The 24621-nt window shown below is 35.3% G+C and overlaps 1 protein-coding gene across 1 annotated transcript; it reads left to right on the top strand.

Moving 5' to 3' along the window:
• The first annotated feature begins 8333 nt into the window (after nucleotides 1-8333).
• LOC127094041 (uncharacterized) lies at nucleotides 8334-8909 on the top strand. The gene has a single exon (XM_051032912.1). The coding sequence runs from the start codon at nucleotides 8334-8336 to the stop codon at nucleotides 8907-8909; it is 576 nt and encodes a 191-aa protein (XP_050888869.1).
• The last annotated feature ends 15712 nt before the right edge of the window (nucleotides 8910-24621 follow it).

Here is a 24621-nt window from a genome sequence, read left to right as displayed (position 1 = left end):
TCCCTTAGAGTACTAAGGATGTTTTGGGTGCTTAAAACCTTCCCATCTCATAACCAACCCCTTACCTAGATCTCTGACATTTTTATTAGTTTTTGATTTGATAAAACTTCTTACTTGGCTTTTGTTCGCTTTTTAGCCTTTCCTTTGGACAAATAAAAGTGTGGTGGCGACTCGAATTGTATGTTTACTTTTGGTTTAATCAATAAACCTAAAGGTAATGAATACCTCGCTACAACATCGGGCTGAGCTCGCAAATTGAAACTTGGTCTTATACAGGTCTAACCAAGAACCTGTGAGATGTTTACAATAGACTAATCTTGAAACCTAAACAAAGAGTTGATCACACAATCCTCAAACCAAATCTTTTCACGAGTTTAGCTTTGAACACGAAAAAAATAATCCCTAATGGATAAATTGTTCAACCAAGGTAACAATAAACTTCCTTGGTGAACTTACAAATCTACCCTTTTGGAATAAAAATTTCCTCACCCGCAAAATGGCTTTCTCGAAAGCGCTAAGACAAAAATTTAGTGAGAGAAAGTAAATAAAAGAATTTTAGGGAGAGAGAGTGAAAAGTGAGAAGTGGGGAATGAGAGGTCACGTTTCTGGATGTAAAAATATATAGAAAGGGGCCTCTATTTATAGGCTAAATGTTGACACAAAAAAGGAAATGTTTTATGGCCATAATTGATGTGCCAATTGATTGGCATCATGCACCATTTGATTGGTAGGCCTAAAATTCATCGATTCATATGTTCAAAAAGAAAAGAAAAGATATTCAGTTGTTACCCATCATTAAGACGTTGTCTTAATGGCTTAGGGCATATTTTTGAACTAACCCAATTGATTGGGTTAAGGTGCCAATCGATTGGCAAATAAAAAAAAATCCCAAAGCTTTTATGATAACTTCTAACTCATCTGGCACAACTTCAAAGCATTTTCGAAAATATTTTCTTGAGAAAAGAAAGTTTCAAAGACTTGTTTGTGTGTGCGTGTGTGTGTGATTAACCATGCACTTTACAAGAAATCCCTTATGCTTTTATAGTGCAACTCAAACGTATTGATGTAAGCTTTCATAAATTTTAAGCTTGTTAGTTGTAACACCCCATTTTTCTAATTTATTTATTTTATTTGAAGTTGTGTGTATTTAATTATTTAAATTGATTTGCATGTACACTAGATGGTGTTTGAATGGTTAATATTAGTATTTGAGGCTTTAAGTTGGTGGTACATATCATAGTTATTTAAACAAATAATAGAGTTAATAATATTAGAAGAATGTAAATTATTATTATTAAAATAATTAGAATCTAGTTATTTTATTTAATATTTGAATAAAATAGAAAGGTGGAAAATAGTAGAGAATAAGGGAGAATATTATTATTATTATTATTAAAATAATAATTAGAGCTAAGAGGGGTATTTTGGTGAATAAAGGAATAAGCGAGAACAAGGTGAGAAATTGCTAATTAGGGAGATTAAGTCTCTAATAATAAGAAGTTAGTAAGGGTTTGGGATTAGTACGTGAGAAAAACAGAATTGGGAGAAGAATAGGTTAGGAGAAAGAGCAAAGGGAAAACTCCATTGTTAGAGCTTGTTGGTGCACTTTGCTGAAAAATCCAAGGTAGGGGATTACTCTTAATATGGTGTAGATTGCATGATTGGGTAGAGGGAAATCCTTAATCCCAATAGGGTTTTTCACGATTTTTCTCTTTTTGATGAATGAATAATGAACATGAGATAAATTATGTAATTGTATGATTATGTGTTGTGTTGTTCAATTTTTGTGCACTGTTTTGCCATGAGAATGATGTGTTATTGTTGATGGAATTGGTATGAAAGTCTGTGCATATGTGTGGTGTGGTTTTGATGAAAAAGGTATGTTAAATCCATGATTAATTGATGAATTTTCAAGATAATTGATGGATGGATGATGTATTGATACTAGATGTTATTTCCCTTGATGTTCATGTTCTTTTTTGGGTCAAGGCAGATGAAATCAGATTTATGATTTGAACTCCAGTGGAAAAATTAAATTTCTGCCTTCTGCTTTAGGGTGATTGGCGTCACCCTAATGACGCCCTGGTCTTGATCGTTTTAGAGGCGCTGATGGGCGTCAGCTTCCTGACGGGTAGACCGTCACGGTTCCTAGGTTTAATTAGTTAAGATGATCATCACAAGGGTGATGTGTTCGGTAACGGGCGTCACCTTGGTGATGGGTAACTTGTCACGCTGCTAGAATGAGCGTCATTCGCTCAGTTGTGTGGAATTAACTTGTTTTTCCAATTTATGATATGTTGTTATGAATCGCTTACTATTTGGCCACTGTTTAGAGGTTTATGATGTTGTTTATTATTATGTTGTTTAATTAACTCACTTGTTTGTATGGAGAATGTTGTTGTTGTTATTATTGTGATTATATGGTGATCATTTAGTGATATTGCATGTTATGGTGAATCATGCATCATGCTGTACGAGCTTCAGTCCAGTTTTGGTGTGCTCTGGTCTGATGGTGTGGATTCAGGAGCGAGTAGCTGGTTCCATATTGGAATCAATTAAGTATTACCTATGGTTATGGTGGTGAGTTTGGTGTGCTTTGGTCCTATGGTGGGGATTCAGGAGTGAGATGGACTTATGTTATCCATAATGGTACCACATGCATTGTTGAATCATGGTGTTGAGTACATCACATCCATTGTTTTCATACATATCTAATGTGTATGTTGATGTTGGTGATTGAGAATACTTTGGGGATGTATTCAATTGAATTGTATTGACTAATTGTTGATGTTTGTTTAGGCTACTCTTGTTGTAATACCCTAATTTTCACACCTAAGATACCTTATCATTTGTATCATTTGCACAACATCATGGTCATCAAATACTTTTGTGTATATCCTTATACTTTACTAACCCCACAAAAATATAGAAAATATATATGTCTTACTTTACTTTGTTTGCAAGTTAGGGTTTTGGCATCAAGAAGTACAAGGGATGGATCAATCAAGGCTTAGTGGGATCATAGATATATCAAGGTGATCAAGAGTCTCCCTCCATCAACAACCAAAGTTTGTGCCCACCTCAATTCAAGTTCATCAAGCCACAATTCATCTAACACTCAAAATTAGGGTTTTAGTCAAAGTCAGCTTAATGTTGGCTCTTTGACCAAAGCATGATCCTATGGATTGAGGCATGACCCAAGGTATTCAAATGTGTACTCATAACCCACTCATACAATTCAGATGGCTCAAGAGGTTAGATTCACAAACAAATGAAAGTTTGAACACAACTGATGAAAAAGTCAACAAATGCTTAAAGTCAAAGTTTGACTTTTATGATTTTTAGTCAACTATGGACTTTTCAAGTCAAGGATTATGAAAATATGATCATTGATCATTTGATCAAGTTTAGTCAAGAAAATCAAGGTTACTTGTGAAATAGGCAAAGATGGAGAATTTGAAATTTTTACCAAGTCCCTAAAAATCATGTCCAAGTACCCAACTTTCCAAGGCCATAACTTGTGATCCAAGCCACCATTTTCTTTGCTCCAATGATCAAATTAAACAAATTTCTTCATACTTCAACTTTGTCATAGGTGATGAAGCCTCAAAAAATGCACAAATGAGGAGATATGAGGCCATGCAGTGGATGATTCATTTGTTTGCCAAGTGATAAAACACTTGGTGAAATTTTCAGCATGTTGACCTAGTCAAGTGAACAACTTTATACCAATTTTTAACCAAGATCCCAACTGATTCAAGAAAAGTGATCAACATTAAAGTTGTAGATCATGATTCCATCTTTCCAAAATGTCCAAAATCAAGAAATTCCCATGCCTGAACTAAGAGAATCGAATTTGGAAAGACAACCTCATGGAATGGTTCATAAGTCAAATTCCAAGCCAAAGTACATTACAAATCCAAACAAATCCACAAGTACACGTACTTCTTGCTTCTAAATCCCCCATAATCAAAATATTTCACCCACTTTTGAGCTATTATTCAAGTAACTAAACCAATACACAATGAACTATTCCACTTGTTGCACAAAGTAGCTTTAATCCAATAAGAGGTACCATTGAGCTCCCAAATGGACTTAGATTTGATACATACCAACTCCAAGCCTCAAGTCAACCTATATTCTTCAGCAAGGACAACACAAAACACTTCATGAACTCCTCTTTTTTTCCATGCTTCCCACTTGGAGAATTGTGCAAGAACCAACCAAGCAAGCAATGAAGTACAAACCATGATTATTTTATGATATCTGAGGCTTCTTGACCCCTCAAGGATCCCTATGAATAGAGGACAAAGCTTCATCTATACATACAACAAGCTTTCCAATAAAAACTCCATTCTTGAGATCTTTTCAACCTTAACCTCCATTCTCTCATTTGGCTCGTGTATTCTGCAAACCAAAGGTTCCAATCATCTTCTGGGAACTCATAAGCATTAGGAGAGGCATCAAACAGTAGCTGGAAGGAATGGTGAAGAGGCATTGGACCTTGCTACAATAGGTATATTCTTTCACTTTGAAACTCATCATACATACGTCATTTCATTTTGATTTCTGAAGCAAACATGTAGTATTTATTGTGTTAAGAAGGATCATTAGCTTACATGTCATTTATATTGTTGTTTATGTGAATTTAAGTTGCTTGAAACCTAAAGTTTCAGTTCTGGTTTTTATCTTCGTGTATCTTCATCTTTGAGTATTAGATAAAACCTACCATACCATTGTGTTCCTTACATTTTTCTAAGCAATTTTTATCTTTATTTCATGAAAAATGGTTGAGAAATGAGAGAGATATGATTGATGGAAGATTGGAAAAATAATGGAGAAAAAAATGAAACTTAGAGAGAGAGGTTGAAGATGATGCTGAGTTAGCATTGAAAAAAGTCAAATGATACGTGTTATATAATATATACAAGTGTTTGCATTTTAATTAAAGGATGTGTAGCCACCCCAATGGTAGAACTGCGCGTCCAAAGTCACTTGTAACTAAAAGGTCTGGGTTTTGAATCCCCCTCGCCCCAGACTTTGGTTTTTATTTTTTCTAAACAGTACATGGAACCCCAAGGACGTGGATTTGAACCTGGACAATGTAATGTTTATTTTTTCTCACTTGTTAAATGTTCATTTTTCTTCATAACTTCAAATATCCATAACTTCATGATCCCTTAACATTTTTGACCCATTCTTTTTGTCACGTGTTCATGAGAATGTCTATTTTATGATGACACCAAAAAATCCCAAAAAATGTTATTTATTTAACCAATTTTTATTGGATGGAAAACATGTTGTTTTTAAGTTTATTTTAAGGATCCTAAACAACTCCTTTGGTCCATCTCTTGTTTTTCTTGTCGTTGAATGTTTGTATGATCATAGAACACTCTTTCAAGTGTTGATTGTTATCCTTAATATGTTTGAACTTGATTATCTTCATACAATGTATCAATTGATTCACCTTGAAAACATGTTTGAGTGAATGGTTAGGAGATGATTAGAGTTTCCACTTGCTTATTTCTTATTCATGCCATGATTAGGGTTTAGGTATAAACTTGTCCATAACATGCTCTTGTTTAACTTGTATGCATATTGATCCACTTAGGATTTTACTTTGTCCATACCATGTTCATATGATACATGTTTGAATATCCTTCTCTTGTCACAACTTGACTTGAAAACCATACATCTTGATTATGATACTTGTCTTATATGGTTTAATACCCTTGTTTTGAGTAATGTACACTTGTTTAAAACATGTCTTGTAATTTTATCCCAATTTATGATGTTATATCCATATCTTGTAGTTGTTTATCACTTCATTCAAGTATTTCCTTTATAAACTCCCATGATGATTGAATACGTATCTCATACTTGTTCATGTGCTATCTCCTGTGGTGTTATGTAAACCTTTGTCATGTCTCATTTATGATCATCATACTTCAAAAACATGTAAGTAGCTTGTTCATGGCTTACCAATTTATGTATTTTTATGTACCTAAATCCAAGGGAAAGGATATGTTGACTTCTTAGTCATATACTGTCTGTTTGTTTGTTGACTTTATTTGTTCATTCATGCATTAACCCTACCCTATTTTTAAATTAAAACACTCATTCAAACCTTGACTTACCTTTAGTCAATGGATCTTTCAACTACACTTGAAAATGCTTTAGTACACATGAAGCATTTCAAACATAACACTTGACTTACTTTTAGTCAATGGAACTTTCAATTACAAATTCTTTAATACGCATGAAGCATATCAACTCAAACTTTGACTTGCCTTTAGTCAAGTAAAACTTTGCAAAAAAATTTTTACCCCTTTATTATAGTAAAACTTTGACTTGCCATAAAAATGCAAACAAATCTTAAAAAACATAGATAAAATCAAAAGGTTCCCGTAGAATATTATAGATGTTTAGGGTGCCAATACCTTTCCTTTGCATAACCAACCCCCGTACCTTCGATCTCTACTTGCGTTGCTCCTAGTTTTACTATTTGCTATGCATGTTTATTTAGGAATTATTTTGAATCTTTTCCCCTTCCTTTGGAAAAATAAATTTTCGGTGGTGATATCAATGTTTTACGAGTCAAGTTAATCCAATAGCTTGGTCTCCGATTCTCACCGCGACACTTGCATACTTTTGCACCATTATATATTATGAGTGTATTATCACCCCCTTTGTTGTTTTTGTTGTTTTGTGCTCCTCCTTGGGTTACAGAAGAGCAAATAAATAAGTAGCTTCTCAGAAGCTGAAGAACGGTGTTGAAGTTGTTCTTCTTTCTTTTTCCATCTATGTGTTTATTTAGATTTTGTTTCTCTGATTTGTAACACTGGGCGAGCGAATGTTTTTTTTTTGCTATTCGTTATTAATTACGATGTTCTTGATGCTGAAGGCATTTTGCCATAAATATGTTTTATGTTATGAGGATTATTTGGTTATTGAGTTATTTCCATTGTGTTGAGCCTATGTTAAGGCGCGCATGTGATGATAAGTATTTAAATTATGCATGTTTTACATAACTCGTGTTGTGGAGAAGGTTTATATTGTGTTTGAGTGACACCCATGTGTATTATTGCTTTATTTTTCGTACATTCCACATTTCAGGGTTTAGGGTGTTACATAGTGGCATAAAATCAGGTCGGTCTATTCGGCCAAGTTTTTGACATGTTAATTGTCCTTAGTATGCGACACGTGTGTGTTCATTATCGATGCATTATTTATTTTGATGTTTGTTTGATGGTGTAGAGAGTAATGGCTGGAAGAAACAATTGTGTGATTGTTAATGCTTTGACAAGGGGTAGCAAAATCATCAAGGTGGTAATGATGAGTTCCTTGGACTGGAAAAATTTCAAAGAAACAAGCCACCGAATTTCAAGGGAAGATATGACCCAGAGGGTGGTCAGGCATGGCTAAGAGAAATTGAAAATATTTTCTGAGTGATGGTTTGAACGAAAGTTCAGAAGGTGATTTTGGTACTCACATATTGTTTGAAGAGGCTGAAGATTGGCGGGGTAATATGCGGCAGAGACTGGAAGCTGTTGGTACTGAGATTACTTGGGTTGTGTTCCGAGTTCATTTTCTAGGGAAGTACTTTTCAGAGGATGTGAGAAGTAAAAAGAAGATCGAGTTCCTCAAACTTAAGCAGGGGGAATATGATTGTTGCTGAATACGCTGCTAGGTTCGAAGAGCTTTTGAAGTGTTGTCCTCACTACAATGGTGTTACTGCTGAGGGTTCAAAGTGTATCAAGTTCAAGAGTGAACCACTTTCTAAGATTAAGCATGGAGTTGGGTACTAGGAGATTCGCCGATTTCCTATGTTGGTGAATAAGTGTAGGATTTATAACGAGGATAGTAAGGCTCGTTCTGCTCACTATAAGAGTATTGGTGAGAAGAAAGGGAGGAATCAATATCATAGGAAACCAAATAGTGCTCCAACTGACAAAGGGAAGCAGACACCTTCAGATGAGAAAAAGCCAAGTGAGGGAGAGACTTATGCTTCTGTCAAGTGTTTCAAGTGTGGTGACTTGGGCCACTGTGCTAATGAGTGCAAGAATAACATTTTGAGGTGCTTTAAATGTGGGAAGACAAGTCAACGTATTGCAGATTACAAGAGTGTTGGCCCGACTTGTTATAATTGTGGGAAGTTGGCTGGAGGGAAGGTTTTTTCTTTGATTGTGTCATAGATTACTAGCTCAGACAAATTGATTTGAGGTGTCTGTTTTATTAATGGTATTAATCTGATTGTTATTATTGTCACGGGTACAACACATTCATTTATTTCTCTTGATTGTGCTGAGAGGTTAAGTTTAAAGTTGTCTTATATGGTTGGGAGTATGATTGTTGATACCCTAACTCTGGGTCCCGTAACTACTTCGTGGGTTTGTTTAAATTGTCTGTTGGATATTTATGGTAAGAGTTTTATGATGGACTTAGTTTGTTTACCATTAAATAAACCCGGTGTTATCCTTGGAATGATCTGGTTGGAGTTCAACCATGTTCCTAAAAATTGTTTAGACAAGACAATATCATTTCAAGAGTTTGATGCTAGTGATGACTTGTTCATTTCTGCTAAGCAAGTGGACGAGTCTATGAAAGGTGACGCTGAAGTATTTAGGATATTAACTTCTATGAAGGTTGACAGCAAAGATTCAACTTGTGAATTACCAGTGGTGTGTGAATTTCTAGAAGTGTTTCCAGATGATATCAGTGATTTGTCGCGAGAGCATAAAGTTGAGTTCGCTATAGACCTAGTACTTGGTACTAGTCCTGTGTCGGTGGATCCTTATAGAATTTCTACTTCAAAGTTGAGTGATTGGAGAAGCAATTGGAACAACTGCTTGAGAAGAAGCTTGTTCGACCGAGTGTTTCACCATGGGGAGTGTCGGTGTTATTGGTAAAGAAGAAAGATGGTAGCATGAGATTGTGTGTTGACTATCAATAGTTGAATAAGGTTACAATCAAGAACAAGTATCGACTTACGAGGATTGATGATTTGATGTTTTAGTTGGTAGTTGCATGTGTGTTTAGAAAGATTGATTTACGTCGGGTTATCATCAGATTCGTGTGAAGTCGAATAAATTTCGAAGACTGCGTTCATGATGAGGTATGGTCATTACGAGTATTCAGTAATGTCATTTGGGGTGTCCAATGTTCCTGGAGTGTTAATGGAGTACATGAATAGAATATTTCATCCGTACTTAGATCAGTTTGTGGTGGTATTCATCGATGATATCTTGATATATTCAAAATCTAATGAAGAGCATGTTGAGCATCTGAGAGGTATGTTGCAGATCTTGAGAGAGAAGAAGTTGTCCAAGTGTGAATTCTGGTTACGAGCCATGAGTTTCCTTGGTCATGTGATTCCTAATGGTGGTATTGATGTTGACCCATCGAAGATAGATGATATGTTGCAATGGGAGACTTTAAAGTATGTTACAGAGATTATAAGTTTACTTGGGTTGGTTGGTTACTATAGGAAGTTTATTGAAGGATTTTCGAAGTTAGCATTGCCTTTAACTCAGTTGACTCGAAAGGGTCAAGCCTATGTTTGGGATGTGCATTGCGAAGAGAGTTTTCAAGAACTCAAGGAGAAGTTGACGTCTGTTCGAGTTTTGATTTTGCTAAATCTAAGCGAGTCCCTTGTTGTGTATTCTGATGCCTTGAAGATGGGTCTAAATGGTGCATTGATGCATAATGGATAGGTTGTGGCTTTATCTTCTAGACATTTGAGGGTTCATGAAAGGAATGATCTTATGCATGATCTAGAGTTCATAGTCGTGGAGTTCGTGTTAAATATTTGGAGACATTATCTGTTTGGCTCCATATTTGAGGTGTCTAGTGATTACAAGAGTTTGAAGTATCTATTCGACCAAAAAGAGTTGAATATAAGGCGGAGACGATGGCTCGAGTTTCTGAAGGATTATGATTTTGGGTTGAGTTACCATCCGGGTAAAGCCAATATTGTGGTTGATGGGTTGAGTAGGAAGTCGTTGCAAATGTCGACGCTGATGGTTCGAGGATTAGAATTGATCGAGCAATCCAGAGATATGAGTTTGGTATGTGAAGAAACTCATAACAATGTAAAGTTGGGTATGTTAAAGCTGACTAGTGGTATTCTTGAAAAAATTAGAGAAGTTCATAAGATCGACTTGGGATTGGTTGATCGGCTCGTGTTAATTAATCAAGGAAAATAGGTGATTTCAAAATCAACGAGAATGGTCTGATGAAGTTTAGAGACGGAGTTTGTATACCATATGTGCCATAACTTAAGAAGAGTATTCTCGAGGAAGGTCATATGAGTGGTTTGAGTATTCATCCTGGTGCCACTAAGATGTATCAGGATTTGAAGAAATTGCTTTGGTGGCCAGGAATGAAGAAGGAAGTAGCTGATTTTGTTTATGCTTGTTTGGCTTGTCAAAAGTTGAAGATTGAAAATCAGAAGTTGTTGGGTCTGATGCACCCGTTGAGTATCCTTGAATGGAAATGAGACGGTATTTTCATGGACTTTCTGACAAGTTTTCCAAAGACGGCGAAGGGATGTGATTCCATTTGGGTTATTATGGACAGGCTGACTAAATCGGCTCATTTTATACTAATTAAGACCAATTATCCTTTGGAGAAGTTGGGTGAGTTGTATATTGAGAAGATTGTTAGCCTACATGGTATCCTATTGAGTATTATGTCAGATAAAGATATGAGGTTTACATCAAGGTTTTGGAAGAGTTTGTAGGGAGTGTTAGGTACTACTAAAGTAGAGTTCTGCTTATCATCCGCAGACGAATGGTTAGACGAAGTGAACCATCCAATCCTTGGAGGATCTATTGAGGGCTTGCGTGCTAAAACAAGGAGGTGCTTGGGATAACTACTTTCTGCTGATTGAGTTCACTTACAATAACAATTTCCATACGAGTATTGGAATGACCCCGTTTGAGGCGTTGTATGGTAGGAGGTGTAGGACACCTCTGTATTCATATGAATTTGGTGAGACTGTTGTGCTTGGATATGAGATTGTGCAGTAAATGTATGAGAAGGGAGGAAAGAACTTAAGTTCCAAGAGAGAGACCATGTGTTTTTGAGAGTTTACTTTGGTAACTAGTGTTGGTCGAGCTTTGAAGTCTCGAAAGCTCACACTATGTTTTGTTGATCCATGTCATATTTTGCAAAGGATAGTAGAGGTGGCCTATCGGATTGCCTTTCCACCTCTGCTTGCTAATCTTCATGATATGTTTCATGTATCTTAGTTGAGAAGGTACATTCCTAATATGTTTCATGTGATCCAAGTGGACGATATGCAGGTGAGAGATGACCTAACTATAGAGGCATCGCCCGTGCAGGTAGAGGATCAAGAAGTGAAGCAGTTGTGTGGTAAGGAGATTGCCTTGGTGAAGGTGGTGTGGGGATGACCAGCCGGTGGAAGCGTGACTTGGGAGATGGAGAGCCAGGTGAGAGAGTCGTATCTGACTTTGTTTCTTTCAGGTAATTTTTTAGGATGAAAATTACTTAAGTGGAGGAGAGTTGTAACACCCTATTTTTCTAATTTATATTTTTAATCGAAGTTATGTGTATTTAATTATTTAAATTTATTTGTATGTACATTGGATGGTGTTTAGATGATTAATATTAGTATTTGATGCTTTGAGTTGGTGGTGTATAGCCTAGTTATTTAAATGAATAATAGAGTTAATAATATTAGAAGAAAGTGAATTATTATCATCAAAATAATTAAAATCTAGTTATTTTATTTAATATTGGAATAAAATAGAAAAATGGAAAATAGTAGAGAATAAGGGAGAGTGTTATTAGTATTATTATTAAAATAATAATTAGAGCCAAGAGGGGCATTTTGGTGAATAAAGGAATAAGTGAGGACAAGGTGAGAAGTCACAAATTAGGGAGATTAGGGCTCTAATAATAAGAAGCTAGTAAGGGTTTTGGATTAGTACATGAGAAAACAGAGTTGGGAGAAGAAGAGGCTAGGAGAAAGAGCAAAGGGGAAACTCCATTGTTAGAGCTTGAAGATGCACTTTGCCGGAAAATCTAAGGTAAAGGGGGGATTAATCATATATGGTGTAGATTGCATGATTGGGTAGAGATAAATCCTTAATCTCATTAGGTTTTTTTTCAAGATTTTTCTATTTTTGATGAATGAATAATGATAATGAAATAAATCATGTAATTGTATAATTATGTGTTGTGTTGTGCAATTTTTGTGCACTGCTTTACCATGAGAATGGCGTATTCTTGTAGATGGAATTGTTATGAAAGTGTGTTCATATGTGTGTTGTGGTTTTAATGAAAAAGGTATGTTAAGCCTATGATTAGTTGACGAATTTACATGATAATTGATGGATAAATGATGTATTGATACTAGATGTTATTTCCCTTGAGGTTTCTGTTCGATTTCGGGTCAAGGAAGATGAAATCAAAGTTCTGATTTGAACTCCAATGGAAAAAAATGCAATTTCTACCTTCTGATTCACCCTAATGACCCCTTGGTCTTCATCGCTTTGGAGGCGCTGACGGGTGTCAACTGCCTAACGAGTAGACTATCATGGTCCCCGAGATTAATTGGTTAAGATGGTCATCACAAGAGTGACGTGTTCGGTGGTGGACATCAACTTGGTGATGGATAACCCATCACACTTCCAGAACGAGCATCGTTCGCTCAGTTGTATGGAATTGACTTGTTCTTCCAATTTCTGATGTATTGATGTGAATCGGCTAATGTTTGGAGGTTAATGATGTTGTTTATTATGTTGTTGAATTAATTCACTTGTTTTGTATGGAGAGTTATAGTGTTGTTATTATGGTGATTGTATGATGATCATTTAGTGATATTGCATTTTATGGTTAATCACGCATCATGGTCTACGGGCTTCGATCCAGTTTTGGTATGCTCTGGTCTGATGGTATGGATTCCGGAGCGAGTAGCTATTTTCAAATGGGAATCGCTGAAGGGTTACCTATGGTGATGGTAGTGTGTTTGGTGTGGTATGGTCTTATGGTGGGGATTCAGGGGTGAGATGGACTTGTTTTGTCCATAATGGTACCACATGTGTTGTTGAGTCATGGTGTTGAGTACATTGCATTTATTGTTTGCATATGTATCGAATGAATACATTGACGTTGGTGATTGAGAATACTTTTGTGATGTATGCAATTTAATTGTGTTGACTAATTATTTATGTTTGTTTAGGCTACCTTTGCATACTTTTGCACCATTATATATTATGAATGTATTCTCTCCGCTTTGTTGTTTGTGTGGTTATGCGGTCTTCCTTGGGATACAAAAGACCAGATAAAAGAGTAGTTGCTTATAAGCCGAAGGATGACATTGAGTATGTTCTTCTTTCTTTTTCTGTTGATGTGTTTATTTAGATTTCGTTGCTCTGATTTGTAACGCTAGACGGGGGAATGTTTTGTTTTGTCATTCGTTATTAATTGCCATTTTGTTGATGATGAATTAATTTTTCCATAACTATGTTTTATGTTATGAGGATTATTTGGTTATTAAGTTATTTCCGCTGCGATGAGCATATGTTACGGCGAGCATGTGATGAGAGGTGTTTAAATTATGCATGTTTTACATAACCCGTGTTACGGAGAAGGTTTATGTTGTGTTAGAGTGACAACCTATGTGTATTGTTGCTTTATTTTTCGTACATTCCTTGTTTCAGGGTTTAGGGTGTTACATCATATGCTTCATTCTTATGAGACTTGCTTGCGCTTAAAATGAGGCTTGAGTTATAATCCATTTAGATGACATCATCAGAGAATCAAGTTTATTCATTCTTATTGACCTGGTTTCATCTTTAACCACTTTTTGGTTATCAAGGACTTGTTGTCATTATCAAGACCATGTTACATCTTTAATAGTTGTCATCATTAAAAGCATGTTTGTCTTCAATGGAAATTCCTCGATTAATAATTTGCAAAACAAGGTTCCACATTCTCCCCCTTTTTGATGATGACAACACATCTCTCAGGGAGGTGGATAAAGAAATATCAAATATTTGTTTAGATTAATTATACTCCCCCTATATTAAGTAGAAAATATACTCTACTACCCCTAAGAGTATACTTCTCACTATTTATCGAAATAAAAAAGGCAGGTATATATGCATTCGATAACTTAAATATGAAAACATATTGGCAAATAAACACTTAGGAAAATCAAGAATATTTTATTTGATTTAAGGGAAAGTACAAAAGAAGGGAAACTTGCAATAAATAGTCAACCAAGACTAAATAATAAACACTTAGTTCATCTCATCGTCATCCTCACTCGACACTATATGAGATATAAGGTTTCTTCTCTCCATTTTCTAAGTGAGCTTGTTAATATTTGAGTGCATTTTATGTTGATCATCATAGATTTCATTGAGAGTGTTTGAAGAATATGGAGGCAGGTTGTTGCTTCTTTGTTTTCTTCCCCTTCTTGGAGGTAGTGGAACAGGTTCTCTTCCTTGGATGGCTTGCCCCATTTTTCTTACAACCCCTTCTCTTATCTTGGTGTGCACAAACTTCGGTTCTTATTCTCCAAATTCATAACCAATATAGGTCATTATTTTTGTGATTACTTCATCATATGGTTGAGTTACATTCTTCTTTTTTCTCTCCAATAAGTGATGAAGTATGGCATCTACCCAATTTTTCTCAATTTGGTTTTCCAAAAACCAAACTACAGGAATATCTGATTTTTGGATGGTGCTAAATTTACTTTTCCTTGGGAAGAACACATGATTCATTTTGTAGTGAATTAGTCTACTATTTGGGCATACAATACCGACAGTGATTGGGATGTGATTCTAAAAGAATAATGAATGTGAAGAGTGTGCGTATGAATGTCAACATTAAATTCATTACCTTCAAGATCAATTTGATCATAATCTTGTTCGATGAAAGGAAGGTTGCATACCTATACAAAATCTTCAAAAGATAGAGTGATGAGGTGTTTCTTGACTTTGGACTCAATAATATCGTCTTTGTATGTAAGATTTGTATAAAACATTCTTACAAATTTGGGGTATCTCTATTGAGTTTTATAAAAAAAAATAACATTTCTTAGCCTCACAAACTTGAAGGCTTCCGTGAAAGAGAAATCCTTGAAGAGTTCTCCATCCAAATTATGATAAATATGAAATTCTCTATCAGCATAATGCCAATTAAAATTGTTCTCTTGAGCTTGAGTGGAGAACTCTTCGGAAAAGTAGGAGGGTGGTGATTGGGAGTGATGGATTCTTTTTTATTCCATTTGAGGCGATGATAGATGATTGAGAGAGCCGAAGTGTTTATGATGCAATGCACAAGAGAAAGCATGATGATATGAGAATAATGAGAAAGTTACATATATTTATGGTCTTTGTCCAATCGATTGGAAGGTTGTTCTAATTGATTGGTAACTTCAAATTTTATGAGTTACTTGTTGCAAATAGCCATTACATTTAAGTCTCATCCAACTAGCCATTATGGTGTTCTCTAATATTCTAATTTATGAGTTTTAGGATGATCCAATCTATTAGATCATAGTGCCAATCGATTGTTCAAAGTGGTTAGTCTCTTATCCACAAGAAACATGGAGTGTTTAGTCATCAAGCTTCTAACTGAGATTTTACATGGGCTGGTCTTGAACCTTGGAGAGCTTTTAACATCGAGTTGAGCTCGCAAACTGAAACTTGGTTTTATACCAGTCTAACCAAGAACTTGTGAGATTTTACCACCAAGTTGACCTCGAACCGAAATAAGCTTTTAGCACCGGGATGAGCTTGAACTGGATCTTGATTTTATACTGGGCTAACCAAGAACCTATGAGATTTTAACAGTGGGTTGATATCAAACTTAAACGGAGGATTGATCACACAATCCCCAAACCAAATTTTCACAGGTTTAACTTCGAACCCAAACAAATAATGCCTAATGGATAGATTGTTCAACTGAGGTAACAATAAAACTTCGTTGGTGAACTTACAAATCCACCCTTATAGAATTACAATTTCCTCACTCGCAAAATGACTTTCTCAAAAGTGATAAGGCTAATATTTAGTTAGTGAAATAAATAAAATAGTTTTAGAGACAGAGTGAGAAGTCAGGAATGAGAGCTCACGTTTGTGGATGTAAAAATATATGGAAAGAGACCTCTGTTTATAGGCTAGGGGTTGGCATAAAAAAGGAAAAGTTTTATGGCCATAATTGATGCATCAATCAATTGCCATCCTGCACCAATTGATTGGTAGGCCTAAAATCAATTGATTAATAACTTTAAAAAGGTAAGAACGCTTAGGGCACATTTTTAAACTAACCCAATCAGTTGGGTTAAGGTGTCAATCGTTTGGCAAAGACAATTTACCTAGAGCTTTTTTGACAGCTTATAACTCATCTGGTACAACTTCAAGGCATTTTTAAAAATAATTTCTTGAGAAAAATAAGTTTAAAAGGCTTGTGTGTGTTTGTGTGTATGTGTGTGAGAGAGATAGTTTGTGTGTGTGGGTGTGTGCGTGCGTGTGTGCATGTGTGGGTGTGTGTGTATGATTAGCCATGCACTTTACGAGAAAACCCTTATGATTTTACAATGTATTCACTCAGACGTATTGAGGCATTCTTTCATATACTTCAAGACTTGTCAGATGTTTCATTCTTGTGACACTTGCTTAAGCTTGAGGTGATACTTGAGTTATATTCCATTTAGATTCCATCATCAAAGAATGAAGTTTATTCATTCTTATTGACCTAGTTTCCTATTTAACCACTTTTTGGTTATCAAGGTCTAGTTGTGATTATCAAGGGAATGTTTCATCTTTAATAGTTGTTATCATCAAAAACATGTCCGTCTTAAATGGGACTTCTTTGATTAATAACCTGTAAAACAAGGTTCCATAATATCCATCTCGTTGTTTGAACCAACTTTTGCATCCAATGATTCGTAGAGAAGGACACGCCATAATATGTTGGTATTCCATTTAAGTATATGTTTATTAAGACCTCTTGATATTTGAGAAATGAGATGTAAGTAAAGCTAGGCAGAGGTGCAAAAGAAAAGGAAAATCCAACACAAAGGCCCAAAACCAAAAATGTTGAAAATGGGTAGCCAATTTATTGGTATCAAGCCCCAATCGATTGGATGATCTCAAAATTCAAATATTTGAAAAATGGTGCACACACCAATGGCTAGGTGGTCGAGAAATAAATGAAACAGATAATTACAATGTCTAGCTCTCAAAATTGAAAGGTTCCAATCGATTGGCACCCCCGTCCAATCGATTGGACAATCCCTATTAATTGAGGTGACTTTTCTCTCCTTTCTCATCTCACCCTACCTATTTTGTGCATTGGATTATAAATCTCTAAGCTCTCTCGATCACTCATCATCACCTCAATACTTGGATAAAAAGCACTTTAAAAATTTCCTCTTTGTAGAAGCCTTTAATGAGGCCGACCCAAAGGACTTCATTCTTGAAGTGCCTCATGAACGATATTCTAAATATGCAAGAATGTTCTACTTGAACCTAAGATAATCAAATGGTGTTATTAGCTCCGAAGTTGATAAAAACCATATTTCTCTATCCCTTAAATAATTTGCACAAGCTTGCAACCTACCTTTCATCAATCAATATTGCAATCAAAATGAAAATGAAGGTAATGAGTTCAAATTTGATCTCCATGCCCAATATATTAATTGATCAATCTTCTAGGATTTCTCCATTCATTCTCGGTATTGTATGCCTAGGCAGTAAAATGATTCACTCTATAATAAATCATGTTCTTTTCTCAAGGAAAAGCAACTCGAGCACCATCCAAAAATCATATATTCCTACATTAGGTTTTTGGAAAATCGAGTTGCAAAAAATTAGGGAGATGTTATGCTTCATCATATGTTAGATAACAAAAATAAGAACATGATTCTAGCCTATTGTAAATTAAAAAATATCCTAGCGTACTCTGGCTTTGACTTGGAAGAAGAGGAACAAAAAATTCTGCACTCAAAAATAGGAAAAGGTATTATGAGTAAAATAGGATATAATATTCATGAAAGAGAAATAGTTTCACTATCTCTAAGAAGTGGAAGACAACAAAGAAACAATAACCTCCTCTCCATCCTCCTTAAACTTTATCAATGTTATTTGTGATGATTGAATGTCAATACACTTAAAGATTGATAGACTCATGAAAAATAAGGAGAATTTAAACCTCACATCTCCAATGGTATCTAGCGAGGATGATGATGAGATAAAATAATTTTTACGTGCTTATTATTAGTTGTTTCTTTTTATTTCCTTAGTTGAAATTTCCCTTTTTCTAATTTCCTTGAATTAAATAAAATGTTTCTTTCTCTTTCTTAAATGGTTGTGTGTCAATATGTTTGCATATTTTAATTTTCGTAATGCATCTTTTACCCAACATTTTGATTTTTATAAAGGGGGAGAAGTATAATCTCAGGGGGAGTAGAGTATACTCTCTACTTAACTGAGGACGAGTTTAATCACACCAATTATATATTTGTTTATGTTTGTTACCACCTCCCTGAGAGATGTGTTGTCATCATAAAAAAGGGGGAGAATGTGGAACCATGTTTTGCAGGGTAAGTAATCAAGGATGCTCTAGATAACTTGTTCTTAAATGGTGAATATGCTTTTGATAATGACAACAAAAAATAGATATACATAATGAAACATGTAAGGATTCAAGCATAACAAACAATCAAAGATGAAAGCAGACGAAGTAGGGTTTGATGATCATAGCAAACATCCTCTAATGGTGGCACTCAACTTGAATAAGTATAAAGCCTCATCTCCAAAAAAAAATCAAGAAAGTTTCTATATGATTGAGTTACCTGACAAGTATTGAATCTTTAAAGTATCAAAGATAGGAAGTGTGAAAGTTTGCCCTATCGCGTCTGAGTGAACAATATATTGTAAAAGCACAAGGGAATTTTCGTAAAGTTATATGGATAAATCACACACACTGAGTGTTAATATTTAAAGTTTATTTTAATTAAATAATTATTCCTAAAAATATTTTGAAGTCGTGCCAGTTGAATTACGAATTGTCTCAATGATTTTGGACAAAACTTGCACTACCTAATCAATTTGCATTCATACCCAATCAATTGGGTTAATGAAAACATTATCCTTAAATATTTGAGACAATGTCTTAATGAAAGACAACAACTTTATACACTTTCCTCCCTTTTTAAACATCCTAAGCATTTAATTTAAGACCTTCCAATCGATTGGAGCATGGTGTCGATCAGTTGGCGTATTAATTTTGGCCCAAGAATTTTTCCTTTTTTGTGCCACCCTCTAGCCTATAAATAGAGGTCTTTCCCTTCATGTTTTTACATCAAAAAATGTGATTCTTTTATCTCACACCTCACTCTTTCTCTCTTTAAAATATTTTTCACTTTCTCTGACTTGAATTTAGCCGTAGCGCTTAAAAAAAGTCAGTTTGTTTAGTGAGGTATCTTTTATATTATGGAAAAGGAATTATTGTAAATTCACCAAGGAGTATTTTCGCTTGGTTGCATAATTTATCAATAAGGGATTGCTTGTTTGGGATCAAAGCTAAACCATAAAAGCTTTGGTTTTGGGGATTTAGATTCTAAGTCGTTGTTTAAGTTTGTAAGCTAAGTCTCACTAAAAGCTTATTTTGGTTCGAGATTAGACCGATTCAAAATATCAACTTGGTTTGTGCTTAATCCTGGTAAAAACCTTAGTTTGGTTTGTAAGCTCAATCCAATCAAAAGATTCCTTGGCTTAAGATAAGTCTGGTTTAAAATCTCAGCGATTTGTGGTCAGTCTGGTCAAAACTCCAGTTCTGTTCGTGATTTTAGACAAATTCAAAAGCTCACTCTGGTTTGTGATAAGTCTGTGGAAAATTCTGGTTTAGCTTGGGGACTAACAACTTCAAGTTGTTATTTGTAAAGAAGACTAACCGCTTCTTTTCGGTGTTCACTATTTGGTTGGAAGTTAGCCTGAAACTTCATTTTTCCTTGTATAAGGGGGTTCGAGAGTTCAACATATTAAAAGGTCTTAAGAATTATTGGATACTCTCAAGATAAAATCTTGGGAGAGTATTAGGTCACTTAATTTTAATCAAACCTATATAATTTCTGGTGTTACTTCTCTTACCCTTAAAACTTTATTTTCTGGTCCTAATTTCTAAAAACATTTTCTAAATGTTTTAAAACTCGGATAATGTTAAAGAAATTTTTTCAAACTCCCATTTTTCTGAAACACACAATTCACTCCCCTCTAGTGTGTGGAGTCATATGTCCAACACTCTCTTTTGCACGTTCATCCTTACCATCATCATCAATCCACATACTCAGGTATTAAATCTCTTCTTCTTGTTTATCTTTTACCCTTTATGGGAATAAATATTATTAGAGAGCTAGATGAAAATAACAACTCCATATAAGCTACTACCCGCGAGAGAGTTTTGGATACATGGAGACGTTGTGTAAAATATGGGAGGGTTATTTTCATACCTAATTTGAACAACCACAAGAATTAGGAAAATAGGTTTACGAGAGTACGTGGAAAGTTAATCGTTCCACGATGATGGTTAAGGAGATCGGTAAAAATCAATTTCCACTATATTGGACGGATGATCATGTGCCACTAAATGGCTACAATCGTAACTTCTTGAGTGAGACAGAGAGAGAGGTCATTTAGATATTGGAGGAGTTCATTATTGTAAGCTATAGGGAAGTGGTGGAGTATGATTAAGGTGATGATAGTGAGAAGAAGACTGGCAATTATTTTTGTAAGTTTGATGTTTCTTTAGGGGTTTTAATCAGACTGTTTATTTTAACTAATGTCTTTTTATTGCTTTCAAGGAGGATGGATTCGATGACCATTGGTGTGAGGAAAACCCTTCATGCTAGGAATAAAGTTAAGTGGGTAATAAGTGATCCAATAACCACTATATTAACCTTGTTGACTTGTTAGGCCATGGAAAAAAAGAGTGGATGAGGGGGCAATTATCCTTTCTCCCATGCATGTGAATACTATCAAGCATGGCTTGGCTGAAGGGATTTCATCTCCAATTATGGGTACAAAAACATATATGTTTCTAGCCTAATGAGAATATAGAGTTGGACGCCTAATAAACCAAGATCATTGATGGAACACACACAAGGCAAACTACTCCTCGACTCCTTTGGGGAGCAAGGTGGTATCGTCCCTCTGGAAACTCAATTGGGGTATGGGTAGATGTGTAATTTACTAGAGACCCATATTCTAAGGAGCCTCAGGCTTAAGTGTATAATTTTTTATGTCTACAACTGATCGGTAAATTAGCAAGTGTACTAATCTTCCAATAGATTAATAAGGGAAAATCCCAAGTGTCGATCTCAAGGACTGCTTGACGATACAAAGTTCTGGTCCTAATTAGTTAAATAAAAGCTTTGAGGGGTTTTAGATTATTTGTTTGAATAATTGAAAATAAAATGAAATAGAAGGTAAAGAAAGCAATTAAACAATTTAAATGATATTATGAGTGAACATTCTAGGGAAGGTGTATGATTGGATTCATCAACAACAGTAAATTAACCTTGCAATAACTTAATTCAATAATATTTACTACCGATCCTTAAGGGTGTTTACTCCTAAGTTCTTAGTGAGAAAACCTTTAATCATTCAAATTAATCCCATGTCCATAGTGAATTACAAATGAATTAAGCATTATTTAATCAAGAATATTCCGGTTTCCACAAGGTATCCCTTGGACTAAGTGATATCTACTATGAACTACTCATAATTAAGCGTTAACACTAGCGGTCCAGCCTAAATATTAACCACATATCATCCTCAATTTGTCCAAAAGAGAAAGCTTAAAGCACAAATTATTTATCAATAAAATATCACAAAATTAAAGTCATTACAATGTTGAAATTTAGAGTTGTATCATGAATCCAAATCATAAACTCCCCTTAGCGTTAAGGGGTTTAGCTAATCATAACAGTAAAGAAAAACATAACAGAAAGTGTAGACATTACAAATCAATGGAAGAAAAGAGGTCTTCAATCACTAAAGTTCATGAAATCCTTGATCCATCACAAATTCTTCAGTACTTCAACCTTCAAAACGCGTTCTCTGTACTCAAAAATCGTCCACCGCTCTGAAATTTGCATTTTTCCGGCTAAATAGACAAATTCTGGGCTTTTTCAGATCTGGGTCGTTCCATACGCGTATGGCCTCCACCTATACTCTTATGGCTCACTTTTTAACTACCTCATACGTGTATGGCCCAGGGTAGGACGTATGGCCCAACTTGAGCCATATGCATAAAGCTATTACTACGTACGAGGGTTGCTGGCTATATGCCTATGGGCTATCCCATACGCATATGGGCAGAAGATTTAAAAATCCCCCTTTTCTAGTGATACGTGTATCCTGGGGGGTCTGGCTGAGTGGCCATACTGTTGGTGTAAGCCTTAGAGGCCAATACTTTTGGTACTTATATCGAATTATTTATTAATAATAAAATGCTTTTTCTTTATTATGTTTGTTTAATAAAGTCCCTAGAATAGATAGTCCGTTTAATGTATCAAGTGTGACTTAATCATAAGATCCCATTAAACATAAGGACATTATTCTTAAAGTATCTGTAGTCGAGCTTTGTTGTGAAGTGGGATAACATTAAAGCATTAAGACTATTATGTATATAGACTGATGATCACATCTCATGGATCATGGATGAATAAGTATGAATATTAGGAGTAATATTTATACTGGATTGACCCACTATGATAATACCATATACAATGTTATGCAAAGTCTCATAAGTTATTCTCCTGGTGATAGTGGTGTATACCACCCTTCGACCTGAAACCACTATGGACCCTAGATGTAGAGTCGAGTGCTTTATTACTGATCAAACATTGTCCGTAACTGGATAACCATAAAGGCAATTGATGGGCACTCCACGAAGCATGCTGAGGGACATGAGTGACCTAGATGTAATTTTCCCATCCTGCGTAACAGGATAAATGTCTATGTGCCCAATATTGAACTAGACAAGGATGACACGGTATATGCCTTGTGTTCAATATAGACATAGGGGCAAATAGGTAATTATACACATAAGTATCATCACAAAAGGATTTGTAAAAACACATGACATTTTCGTGTCTTGGGTAGCAGTGATGTGTTGCTAGATACCGCTCACTTTTTATTATGTTAAATACGTGATTTAATATAATTGCTAATGTCGTGAAAACCTACAGGGTCATACACAAAAGGAAGGATTGATGAGAGATAGAGTAAATAAGGAACACCATAAGGTACGGTGTACTTAATTGAATTGTAGAACATCATAAGATACGATGGATTTAAGTAGAATACGAAATATGGTAAGGTACCACGCGCTTAAGTGATTTTAGCATATCATAAGATATGTGCCACATACACTTAAGTGGGATTTTTAGCTTGTAGGCCACTCAAGTGGTTCTATAAATAGAACCCTTGTGTAGAAGCATTAGTGCAGTTGAAATTTTGTTTCTCTATCTCTCTCACTCAAAGCCTTCATTCGTAGCAGCTAGCATTGAGATTGAAGGAATCCGTTTGTGTGGACTGAGTAGAGGCGTTGTCACCATTCAACGTTCGTGATCACTCCTTAGATCTGCATCAAAGGTTTTAATCACCACAAGAGGTAACGATTCTATCACCGATCATGCCATTCGTAAGGATCATTAAAGGAGAAAACTTTGAATTTCCGTTGCATTTTGGATCACTATTCTTCTTCACATACGTGTATGAGAGCCCTCATACGTGTATGGGCAGGAAATATGTAATTTTATCTTTTTTCCTCCTGCCCATGCATTGTCGTCCTATTTCTTCTCTTATCAAGCTCCTCTTTACTCTTCAGACCTATAAACATATGAAACACTACCTCAAGCGTGTAAAATAGCTCAGAATCACTGAAACCTTAGCAGACCAAGTCATGATAAAAATCTACCAAAATAAGCTTAAACTACTGACCACACTTACATCACTTCACATGCTTTTTAACCTTCAAATGACAATAAAACTAACATAAATGGTGACTGATCACAACCCTAAACTTAGCTTGTTGCTTTCCCTCAAGCAACTTTTAGCACAAAAACATCATGTCACTAATCATCAACAAAATAATGATGTAAACACATACCTCTGAGATCTTCTATGGTTCTCTTTCATTCCTACCTTCAGTTTGGATTGATCATCAACATCGAATGATATATCACACCAACACTTGATAACACTGTTTTTCCTGACAGTCCTATTCTCACCCTCACTAGTTCTCTCAAGTGTGAATCCATATACACTCAAAATTCACAGTGCACATTACCATATCAGAGGCTTGCATAAGCTCTCTTTCAATTACCAGATACACACTACACTCACTTTTTGATGTCTTTTAAGGTTGTAATGGGGCTAGGGCTACAGTGGGATAATATATGGATAAGTAGGTTGATGGTTCATAGTATTGTAATTATTTTTTCACCATGTTCATTCCAAAGTGTCACTACTAGAATCTCTTAAACTTTGATTTATATTTGGTCAGCTAGCTTGGATTTCTCATCATTTTTTTTCAACTGAGTTCTCCTTCCGGTGAGTGCTTTTGTGTATA

The sequence above is a fragment of the Lathyrus oleraceus genome, chromosome 6 (assembly GCF_024323335.1).
Source record: "Lathyrus oleraceus cultivar Zhongwan6 chromosome 6, CAAS_Psat_ZW6_1.0, whole genome shotgun sequence".
In the NCBI taxonomy this organism is placed as follows: Eukaryota; Viridiplantae; Streptophyta; class Magnoliopsida; order Fabales; family Fabaceae; genus Lathyrus; species Lathyrus oleraceus.
This window is presented reverse-complemented; position numbering and strand designations above follow the sequence as displayed.

Coding starts and splice junctions, on each gene's coding strand:
- LOC127094041 (XM_051032912.1), top strand. CDS start 8,334: ATGGTTGGGAGTATGATTGTTGATACCCTAACTCTGGGTCCCGTAACT.